General features: G+C 33.6%; 2 protein-coding genes across 2 annotated transcripts in view; one reads left to right on the forward strand and one right to left on the reverse strand.

Annotated features, from left to right (window-relative positions):
• LOC144850895 (isoleucine--tRNA ligase, mitochondrial-like) overlaps positions 1–12,999 on the reverse strand; it is an 82,176-nt gene that overhangs the window by 34,979 nt on the left and 34,198 nt on the right. The window lies entirely within an intron of this gene.
• On the forward strand, positions 90–8,667 carry LOC144851021 (ras-related and estrogen-regulated growth inhibitor-like). Its single transcript, XM_078708547.1, has 4 exons — positions 90–753; positions 4,293–4,349; positions 5,137–5,213; positions 7,479–8,667. Exons 1-4 carry the CDS (start codon positions 657–659, stop codon positions 7,908–7,910), a joined length of 663 nt encoding a protein of 220 aa, XP_078564673.1. The 5' UTR covers positions 90–656; the 3' UTR covers positions 7,911–8,667.

A 12,999-nucleotide genomic window follows, 5' to 3' on the forward strand; every position in this document is an offset into this window, starting at 1 on the left:
CTCTTTCGTTATAGTTCAAAATATCATGTTCTGGTTTTTTTTAAGTAGGTCTGTTTACCCTCCAGCTACTGTTTAATCGAACATTATTCGCAGAAACTATTGACGTTTTGCTGATGGTAATTTATCTGCGACCTCGGGTGGAACGACTCTGAACTTGTTACGTGTCTTCTCTAGATGTTTGAGGGCGTCTCATAAATATTGGAAGGCCGAATAAACGAAACAACGAATTCATTCGGTGACTTGCCGGTGACTTTAGTAGGCTACAACTACAGTGTTTAATTTTTAGTAATATTTTTCACCACATGTTATAGAAATTCAGATTCAAAACATGGTACTATCTATCAATGAGTATTAGTAGGCGTAGTTACCGCGTTAATTATCTGACGTCATTTAGATACTACAACTACTGTTGACTTTTCATTTGTTTTTGAGTGGCGCTTGTTCTCACAGAGATGATTGGACATTATCACGTGGTAGTCATTTACTAAATTGGATCATACGAACAGATCTCTTTTTACGTTTATAAATTGAGTGCGAGACACTTTACGTATACGACTAGGTGTACACCGCCTCAACATTTCGCATCCGATCTCAGTGAAGTTAACGGGAAAGTGAACAACAATTGATGTGGTTGTTGTCGCTGATATAGAGGACTTATGAAACACAAGGGACGTGACATGGCAAACTCCAGGAAGACGTATCCACGAGAAATGCTGTTTATGATCGTAGGACAAGACGGTGTCGGCAAATCAGGTAAGATAACAATCATCTTTATTAAATTAGTATTTCTTTAAACCAGTACACAGTGGGCACTTGTTTTCTCAACAATAATTATACGCTATAGTAATGCATATTTATCATCACTTCTGTTGTTGGTCTCTATTGGAAAGGGCATTTCAGGAAGGGGTTCGTTCGAACCCCCTCCGCCACCCTCGGGTTACTGACTTGTTTAAACTATGTTATTTGATCGGATGTTCGTAACATTACGGTTGATCATTGTGTGCTAATGTGCTACGCATCAATCATCCCTGACACACACCTCAAGTAATTAAAGTCTTGTTCGTAGTGAGCATCGTTTACAATCAACTTAATTGTTAACGATGTTCGTTGGTGATGTGATGACAAGGGATTCGGTGATTAAATACCAAATGACGACGATGATGATAACGATGATGAGAATGGAAATGGTACCAAAATGTCGTTGATGAGAATGGCAATGTTAATGATGAAGTTGATGAATCTATGGTAATGGTGAATAACTGACTTGTGCTTATTTTGTGTCCCGTTTCATATCATGCTTAATGAATGAATAAATGAACGAACGATTGATTGAATGAATGAATGAATGAATGAATGAACGAACGAACGAACGAACGAACGAACGAACGAACGAACGAACGAACGAACGAACGAACGAACGAACGAACGAACGAACGAACGAACGAACGAACGAACGAACGAACGAACGAATGGTGATGGTGGATGAGATTAATGATAATAAAATGCATTCCTTCCATTAAAATAACCCTAGGGGTTGGGGATTCCCCTAAATCTAGAAATGCAATTACTGCAGTACGAGTCCCAAGTGGTTGGTGATAAGAATTGCTTGTTTTCAGGAAATAACATGTTGTATACATTGTACACTCGAGACTTAAGTACATTTACAACTCGTCTTACTTGATTTATAACTTTAATTTTAAGACGTTTCTCTTGAGATCGTTTGAAGCATACTTGTCAATCATTGATAAATAACATAAAGTAATAATGAGTTACGGTATTAAGAGAAGAAGGGTGAATGCTAAGGGGTCATTAGGTAACATAGTAATAATGAGTTACGGTATTAAGAGCAGATAAGGGTAAATACTAAGAGGTCATTAGGTAACATAGTAATAATGAGTTACGGTATTAAGAGCAGATAAGGGTGAATGCTAAGGGGTCATTAGGTAGAATCATTATTGGGAAAAAAACTAATCTCAATTGGATGACTTTTATTGGCTTGACTATAACATTCACATTTTAGACAAATTGGCTATAAGACCATTTTTTAGAAGGTTTAATGTATAGCATACACATTTAAATACTGAGAATACATTTAGTATTACATCTAACGAACTAATACAGAATTTTTCACATTTTTTCATACCATTTTTCGAAAATTAACATACTTAATGATGATATGCTTATTTTAAATAACAAAGCTCAACCACTAAACTATAAAGCTTTGTCTACACTATTAAACTAGTTTAAAACAAAAATATGTGATGTGCCCAAATATGGGCACATAACATTTTTTTGTCACATAGTTTAGAGCACTATACTATTAATTCTTATGCTTCAAAGCTTCCTACCTACCGTACTCATTTGCGAAAAGAAACACTAGTACTTATACTGAGGTTCTGTTTATGTGAACGTTTCATTGATTTTAATATTTGAACTTCATATAAGGAGATTGCACAGGTTTCTACAAGAGCAATAATATTCTTAAGAAACGTCTGATGATCAAGTATCCAATAATATTCGACGAGAGCACAAATTTTCATCTGATACAAAAGTCCAATAATCATTCTAATTATTCTTCGAGTAGTCAACTAGTTTATACGAAGTGTCCAGCAGAATGTTTAAAATGAACAATGCTCACTCATGTGTTTGGAACTACGCAATGTTGCAAACCAAAGGTACAAATCCATTCACCCCGATCGTTAATATTGACATTTTTGCAAATGTACAATGTCTAATATGTGGATTGAACCGCAACAAGGTGGACAATCTCGACAATCATACACAAACACAGTACAATCGTTACACACGGTCGAAACAGCGGCAAGAACTTAAATGTATTATTATATTATATAAAAAGTGGAATACAAATAATGAGGTGCAATTTAATGTAAATATTTTCGGTCACATGTATGGATGCAAGTGGCAATCTAGCACGTACTTACATTTCTACCACTGTTAAATAATTTGACAACGACAGGTGAAGGCACATTTTGTTCATTAAATTATTAAGACCAAAAAGAGACACAGCAAAAGAACAGTATCAACTCACAGTTGCATCTTTACCATTCAAAACCGTTTAAATTAACATTATCTATTTCAGTGCCAACGCGTAATAAACTTGCAATTATACTAATTCTCGACAAACTGTTAAGTGAATTGGAATCAATCAAAACCCCACACACTCACATCTATGACGTGACAGTTTGTTATTGAATAATAGAATGAAACTACTGTTTCCTTGCAGTGAACAGTTACAATGTATAAAATTCGAATGCCACCACCCCCTTGTAAATTTCCTGGAAACCTTCACACACCAAAATCAACCACGATACAATTGCACATCAATTATTACTTGCAAATAAATATACTGTACTACAAAATTTAGTCTGGGTTCCAGGCGGAGTTGTGACTTAATACTGTAATAGTAAAAAGATATAGTAGTAGTTTGGCATATGTGGCGTTTCATACGTATAATACATGAGCTTGTAAACTCTTTTCGGACAAAAATCGAAACGTCGACGTGTGAACAAATATTAATAATAATAGATAGATACACGATGTCTCTATGCGCTCGACAATAAAAAGAAGGCATGGAAAACAAAAGGAAGAGAATAAAAAGACAAAAACACCAAGCTAGCACCCAAAGCGGAGTATGGGGATTCACCATCACCCTAACATCAAAAAAAGAAAATAAATACAGACTTGGGGCAAGCTATACAAAATTCTTCTCTCACATTTATTGACTGACGACGTGACTTCTAAACACGTGATCAGTATTGTAATTTGCAGACCACTGTAAATCATTTATACTGTGACATTTTTATGTATACTTTGGGCATATGGGGCGCCACTTAACATGCCTTGCATAAATAATGTCCTAAACTGCGTCCCATAGGACAAATATAATATGTATGAAGAATAAATTCAATTTAGCTCACATGCAGGTATAAATATTATTAACCGTATAATAATGTAGAGAAACATTCCGGAGCTATACTAATATAAGATTATTGACTAGTCTTCGTGACGACAAATTGCAAAAATGTGTTGATATTAAAGCACATGGGTATAGGGTAATTTGATTATAAACATTCAATATTTCGTCGCCAGTAAATAAGAATACGAAAACAATGTGCACGTGGTCTTCCAAACTAAGGACGAACGCGAACGCAGCAAAACGCAAGGAACGCAGCGAACGCACGCATGGAACACACGTAATTTTACCAATCAAGCGACGTGATTGGTCCAACATTATTGGGCTCGAGCTTAATAAAATCTTTTTCTCTTTTCAGCGATTGTTGTGAGATATTTGACTCATAGATTTATCGGTGATTATGATCCACAACTAGGTAAGCATCATGGGTATGGAAATTTGAAATTATATTATAAACTGATTATGTTTGAAATCAACCGTGCTGAACGATTGTAAATAATTTGTCCATAAAACGTCAGGAGTAATACCTAGCCACTAAATAATTATTTTAGTAATGACAATTCATGTTCCATAAATTACATTTTAATCCCGTGACGTCGTAGTAAACGAGTTTAAATTATCGTAATTATCTAATAAAGCTATAGAGGCTAATAGGATATCTGATGCAAGTATAAAAGGCACCGTTGGGTAGGTCTCCTCCCGATAGGTCTGAACCTCTAGATAGACTGTTGAAGATGATTGATTAAGGATTAGGATTTAAATTATGATTTAGAACCTATCCTTTAGAACACCCCTATTAAGGGACACTTTACTGAACTACGCTATGGAAATACATATGTTTTCCTACTATGATCAACTCCTATTTAAGGGACAGGATTCTAATATTTGTTACACTCTTGTGTTGGTTACGTATACCCATACTGGTGTCAATATATACAATTGCACGTATGTATTGTTGTACGTTGGTACTTGATTAGTGAATCTTCTTTCAATTTGAGAGGCAGATTTCAGGATTACTGTAATAGGTAATGACGCAAACCAACGGAAGTCCACTATCTACCTATATTCCCGCCTGTCTTACACGCCGGATCATCCTCACGGATATGTGTACACTATTTAATTGATTTAGAGCAGAAACAACGTTACTTCGATATTAAATGCATTACTTAATAGTTCACGTACGTTCAATGGTATCTTTACAGAATCTGTTTATAGCCATATGACCAAGATTGATGATCAGTCGATACTACTTAAACTATGGGATACTGCAGGTGAAAACGTAAGTATAGTGTAAACTCCAAAAGAGGGTTCGAATAGAGATCCAGGGTCGTCATTCAGATCCAGGGGCGTTATTCAGATCCAGGGGTGTCATTCAGTTCCAGGGGCGTCATTCAGATTCAGAGACATCATTAACCCCAGGGGCGCCATTCAGATCCAGGCGCGTTGTTCAGCCCCAGGGGCGTCATTCAGCGCCAGGCGCGTCATTCAGCCCCAGGGGCGTCATTCAGCTCCAGGGGTGTTATTCAGCTCTAATGGCGTTATTCAGCTCTAATGGCGTTATTCAATTCCAAATGAATCATTTTACTCGCATTCAATTCCAAAGAAACTGGATTTCAAATGTTGTATTAGCCCAAAGAATATTAAACTCAAAGAAATACCGTTAATGGAATTTAAGAAAAAATTAAAATATCTGAAAGTACGCTTTGTAAAATAGTGTATGTTTAAATGCTACACGTGATTCCCCTTGATAATGACAATAATGAATTTAAGCGCATTCAACTGCATGCTTAACTTTTGTCCACCAGCAACCGCTATAGGCCTACTGTACTGAAATGAACTTAAGAATTCCTCATTGGAAACAAATTACAAAAATGACGTCAAATACGTGAATTGCGTGACTTACTATTTGGTATGTTTACGATGAACTAAGAAACGAAAATAAGCAAGGGACGTTATACACACTGCTGCAGTATGAATAGACCAACACAAATAAGGATTCGTCTGAAATCTCCAAGGTCGTTTATTACAGGATTATGAAATGCAGTGCAGACTTATGTCACCTTCTAAACAGATGTTACATGCATATACAAACATTATGAACATTTATTAAATCAAAATAAATGGTCAGGAAATAGACAAATCTATCATGGTTATGACATTTTTACATAAGCAATAATAAACCCAAGTACTGCACTGAAATAGATGTTCACTGAATTATGGATAACAATCTATATCTAATGTTTATTTGAGTTAATGGTCGGAAATAGATGTACGAAAACACGTCCATTTGATTACCAAAATAAGCAATAATCTTTCTGAAATAGACATTCATTTCGCGATGGAAATCTGATGTTTATTTAAACCAAAATAAATGGTCGTAAAGCTAGATGTAAAAACACATCAATTATGAAATCGATGGTAAATACACTCTTTAAAGGTAATACGTTATGACACTTAGAATGACGGCCAAATTAAACGTAATGGAAATCAAATGAGCAATTTTATTCCAAGAAATAGTCTTAATTATAAATTGGCCTACGAGGTTTAAATGGGTAATTGATGTAGAAATAGGACTAATTCAGATACTTGCAATTATGACTAGAGAGACATTAGTTTTCATAAGTCAAATAATCCTAAACTTCAGTTTGTCTTATTTTCCATTATCGCAATTCATACCAATTCACCTGTAGGCTATTATAGAACGTATTACGCATACAAATTCAGTAGAAATAAATGTATGTTATAAATCCGAAGATATTATACTGAAAAAAGTAAAAACAATGGTTAGAAAACAAAATAAAACATTCTATTTCGAAAGATACGTTGTCGGTCAATAATTGTCTTGCGTATACCCGCAATGAACCCGAGAAGATATAATCTCTCTCAAAATTCACCAACGCCTCTCTGTTTATGCCGTTTATACATTACGTCATCTTACTTAATCAATCATGCATAACGGATTGCAACTAGCGCCATCACAGAGACATAACGAGATTTCCAAAAATACTCTCAAAAACATTTTCTCAGGTCATTGGGACCATAAATTTCAATTAATTTTACCTATCATGCATTCCACCAAAATATTTACACTGTCCTCGAATGTAAACATATATCTACATCCGTTTAGTTTTCAGTAACTTCTTCCCTCGGTAAATAATGTAAACATAAATTGTCCAAACGGTAAAACGTTCATAATACCCGGAGTTCTAAAGTTACAAAATCACGATCGAATACACAAATTGGAATTAGTTTGTGGGAACTATCTAACGATATAACTTCATATTTATAAAGACAATGAAGTACACGAAAGCTTTATGGTGTAATATACTCTCTCCTTGTCCATATTTTTAAAAAAATTCGAAAATGGTAGGCCTATCGTATTAAATAAATGTATCTGTTAACTAATAATATAATTATTGGTGGTTTGTAATGCGAATCTGCCAAAGGTGTTTATAACATTGTAATAATATGAAGTACCATCTTAAGTTAATCATTGTGTAGCACCATTTTCTTTTTTAACCACGATTTTCTATTTCTTTAACAGCAAACTGAAGATAACGATAGACACGAGCAAATACGTAAATGCGATGGATTCATATTCGTGTTTTCTCTCACGGATCGGGACAGTTTTAATTGTATGAAAGAATTACGAGATAGAATTATTCGGATCAGACAACCGAACGACAAGATTGTACATTCCATCGTCATTGGAAACAAATCCGACTTGTCTCATTTTAGAAGTGTTGATTCCTCAGAGGGCGCTGTTTTTGCTAAAGAGCTCGGCGGTCAATACTACGAAATGTCAGCGAGCGATGGTTATTTGGACATTGTCGATGCTTTTCAAGATTTGTATAGAGAAATATTTAGGTCTGAAAAACGCGCCAAAGTGAAGAAAATTACTGCTAGGCTGCAATTGAGACAGACCATTAGGAACTTTACAGATAGGCACATAAGGGCAAGGACTTACACACTATAATCCACTACCGGGTTAAATTGTAAAATGTAAATCATTTAAATTAAAGGTGACCTGTCGACAACCAACACGTACAATTATTGAATAACTTTATTTAATCTAATATACGGACACACATATTTAATTTAAAGACGTAACAGTGTTGATTGTTCTACGGTAATTTAAAACGTGCACTTGGACGCAAAACAAGAGCGTACGCGCAACGCAAGTGAGTTGACCAATCACAAGCGACAAGTGAGATGATACATCGCGTCGTGATTGGTCGTTGCGCTTACATCCTTGCGTAGTGTGAACCAAGCTTATTCATGACCATCAGATTAAAGGTAACTAATTAATACTGAGAATCATGAATAATAAATTGAATTTATAAGATTAAACATTTTAAATTGAAGAGATGCTGATGCTAAGTGAATTCACAGACAAATTAATGTGTCCTCTTGCGATTTGTGACGTCAGATGTCACCAAATCATGATCATACACTTATCAATCATAAAATAAGGACAATTACATTAAAACCAAACATAGGTTCTTTCTTGAAGACAGAATTACGGTAAATTTAAGAAAAATAATTATTTTTAGAAAATTAATCACTTACGTATTCATATGCCTATATATAATTTATTCATATATCACTAACTGTATTGTTAAACGTTCATTATAAAATTATTTTTCTTTATTTTTGTTCGTGAGACAACATCTGGTATGTTGATTTATGCTTTCAGAATTTATTTTTAATTTTTTTAAAGAGTATGTCTATTGTAAGATAATTTGCCTTGTATTTTCTAATAAAAGAATAAATATTGTACAGGTTGTAAAGTATGTTTTTATCTGGAAATCCGCATCTTAAAATAGTTCCCATTGACAAACAAACCTATTAGCATTGTATTTAATTATCTGGCCATCATAGGCCTCGGGTAAATAGACAGGTAAAATACAGTAGAACAAAAACACGCATATTCTGCTATCTCATTTCAGTTTTATACTTTCTTGTTTACCATAAGTACGTGTTTTCGTCATTTAGATTTAAACGAGACGGGATTTAAGTATCAGTTCCAGTTTAGTTTATGAAAAGCTATTTTCAGAATATACTATCTATATTCAAAAATAAAGTAAGTGTCCAAAATTCGTATTACCACCACAAAACATCAACTTGATAAATTGTGATTTATGAACGTGGAAAAGTTTGAACGAGAAACGTACTAATATAAACAAATTGTTATTCCGCCCTAGCTGCTATGACGTATATTGTTTTGAGTTTGACATAAATCTCAGGAGTAAGTACTTGGGCGTTAAGTCTGTACTATTAGGACCAAGTACTTTAGAAGCTATTATTGAAAAGCATGGCTGAGGCACTGGGCCATTGGCAAAAATGTATCAAAAGTGTTAGGCCTCAGAAGCTATAGATGAAAAACACGGCTACTGGGCCATTAGAAGAATATATCAAAGAGTGTAGGCCTCAGAAGCAATAGATGAAAAACACGGCTACTGGGCCATTAGAAGAATATATCAAAGAGTGTAGGCCTCAGAAGCTATAGATGAAAAACACGGCTGGGGCATTAGAAGAATATATCAAAGAGTGTAGGCCTCAGAAGCTATGAAAAACACGGCTACTGGGCCATTAGAAGAATATATCAAAGAGTGTAGGCCTCAGAAGCTATGAAAAACACGGCTACTGGGCCATTAGAAGAATATATCAAAGAGTGTAGGCCTCAGAAGCTATAGATGAAAAATAAAACACTAAAAGGTAGGCCGACTGGACAAATACTAGGTACTGGGCCATTAGACATATTATGCTAAAATGAAATAACTATAGGACGATCCACAAAAGAGAAGAAAAACTTTATATTAAGACTGACGTTGCCTATTTTTAAATAATAACGTTACAAATGACATTGATTATGTTTTATTTTATAGGCCTACCGTATAGGAGAGCATGAAAAGATAGTGTAACGTACAGTACTAACGCCTACTATCTAATATAAAATATACCGCTTATGATTTATTGCCGTTGTGTTTGCGATTTCATCTCCAATGGGCGGCCTAAAAGTAAAACACCGATACATTGAACGTGATCACAATGCATATGCCTCTCAAATAAGTAATGTATGCACATACACAACCGACTGCAGCACCGATTGAATACAAAGAAGCAACTTCTGATTAACAAGAGGTCGTTTGTTGTGTTACAACGATTATGCATTAGGGCCTACTATACTTATAGCGATTAAATTAGATGAAACAAAAGACATTGTATTAGAGTGTGTATGGAACGTACACAATAACTGAACAGAAAACAGCAAATTTAAAACGAATCTGAAATTAAACTATTCAAAATATTGTTTCTTGGGTCAAGAAAAGCAATTTACCGTTAAAAGAAACATTCAACAATGTCACAGTGTTTGAACCTTCTGATGATTTGGCTTAATAAACAGTAGAATACAACATTAAATGACCTCATATGAAACATATGATACAGTTGGCTTAATAAACAGTAGAATACAACATTAAATGACTTCATATGAAACATATGATACAGTTGGCTTAATAAACAGTAGAATACAACATTAAATGACCTCATATGAAACATATGATACAGTTGGCTTAATAAACAGTAGAATAAAACATTAAATGACATCATACGATACAGTTTTCGGGGAATTTCACCATATTTCACTATTATTCTAGTTTTAATTAAGCAAGTATTTGGAGCAGTTACTAGTACCGCGAGGTCCTCGCACATGGAGACGACAGAGGGCGCAATAATAAACTTCTATAACTTCTTAGTTGGAGCAAGAAAGTTTGTGGTCCCCGTCATTGTTGATTAAATATGTAGCAATACTATATCGCATAGGCCGAATTATTGAATTTGAAAAAGTGGATATTTTGGCCATATTCTAGGAAAAAGGATTTTTTCGAAAAATCAACTAATTTCGACCTTTTTCTTTTTCGACATAAGTGGTTACAAACACTCTATAAGATGATGATAACGCAATATATGCACATATATAGCAATATTATCGCATAGGCCTAATATTGAATTTGAAAAAGTGGATATTTTGGCCATATTCTGGGAAAAAGGATTTTTTCGAAAAATCAACAAATTTCGACCTTTTTCTTTTTCGACATAAGTGGTTACAAACACTCTATAAGATGATGATAACGCAATATATGCACATATATAGCAATATTGTCGCATAATTATTGAATTTGAAAAAGTGGATACTTTGGCCATTTTTTTAAAAAATCCCTGAACTATTATAGTACAGGGATTTTTTCCAAAAATGACCAAATTTCGACCTTTTTCTTTTTCGACATAACTGGATACAAACACTCTATAAGATGATGATAACGCAATATATGCACATATATAGCAATATTATGGCATAATAATTGAATTTTAAAAAGTGGATATTTTGGCCATTTTTTGAAAAAATCCCTGAACTATAGTACAGGGATTTTTTCCAAAAATTACCAAATTTCGACCTTTTTCTTTTTCGACATAACTGGGTACAAACACTCTATAAGATGATGATAACGCAATATATGCTCATATATAGCAATATTATGGCATAATAATTGAATTTTAAAAAGTTGATATTTTGGCCATTTTTTGAAAAAATCCCTGAACTATAGTACAGGGATTTTTTCCAAAAATGACCAAATTTCGACCTTTTTCTTTTTCGACATAACTGGGTACAAACACTCTATAAGATGATGATAACGCAATATATGCTCATATATAGCAATATTATGGCATAATAATTGAATTTTAAAAAGTGGATATTTTGGCCATTTTTTAAAAAAAATCCCTGAACTATAGTACAGGGATTTTTTCCAAAAATGACCTAATTTCGACCGTTTTCTTTTTCGACATAACTGGGTACAAACACTCTATAAGATGATGATAACGCAATATATGCTCATATATAGCAATATTAAGGCATAATAATTGAATTTTAAAAAGTGGATATTTTGGCCATTTTTTGAAAAAAATCCCTGAATTATAGTACAGGGATTTTTTCCAAAAATGACCAAATTTCGACCTTTTTCTTTTTCGACATAACTGGGTACAAACACTATAAGATGATGATAACGCAATATATAGCAATATTATGGCATAATAACTGAATTTTAAAAAGTGGATATTTTGGTCATTTTTCGATCTTTTTCTTTTTCGACATAACTGGGTACAGACACTCTATAAGATGATGATAACGCAATATATGCTCATATATAGCAATAATTATGGCATAATAATTGAATTTTAAAAAGTGGATATTTTGACCATTTTTTGAAAAAATCCCTGAACTATAGTACAGGGATTTTTTCCAAAAATGACAAAATTTCGACCTTTTTCTTTTTCGACATAACTGGGTACAAACACTCTATAAGATGATGATAACGCAATATATGCACATATATAGCAATATTATGGCATAATAATTGAATTTTAAAAAGTGGATATTTTAGCCATTTTTTGAAAAAATCCCTGAACTATAGTACAGGGATTTTTTCCAAAAATGACCAAATTTCGATCTTTTTCTTTTTCGACATAACTGGGTACAAACACTCTATAAGATGATGATAACGCAATATATGCTCATATATAGCAATATTATGGCATAATAATTGAATTTTAAAAAGTGGATATTTTGGCCATTTTTTGAAAAAATCCCTGAACTAATAGTACAGGGATTTTTTCCAAAAATGACAAAATTTCGACATTTTTCTTTTTCGACATAACTGGGTACAAACACTCTATAAGATAATGATAACGCAATATATGCTCATATATAGCAATATTATGGCATAATAATTGAATTTTAAAAAGTGGATATTTTGGCCATTTTTTAAAAAAATCCCTGAACTATAGTACAGGGATTTTTTCCAAAAATGACCTAATTTCGACCGTTTTCTTTTTCGACATAACTGGGTACAAACACTCTATAAGATGATGATAACGCAATATATGCTCATATATAGCAATATTATGGCATAATAATTGAATTTTAAAAAGTGGATATTTTGGCCATTTTTTAAAAAAATCCCTGAACTAGCCTATAGTACAGGGATTTTTTCCAAAAATGACCT

Source organism: Antedon bifida, chromosome 1, assembly GCF_963402885.1.
Source record: "Antedon bifida chromosome 1, ecAntBifi1.1, whole genome shotgun sequence".
In the NCBI taxonomy this organism is placed as follows: domain Eukaryota; kingdom Metazoa; phylum Echinodermata; class Crinoidea; order Comatulida; family Antedonidae; genus Antedon; species Antedon bifida.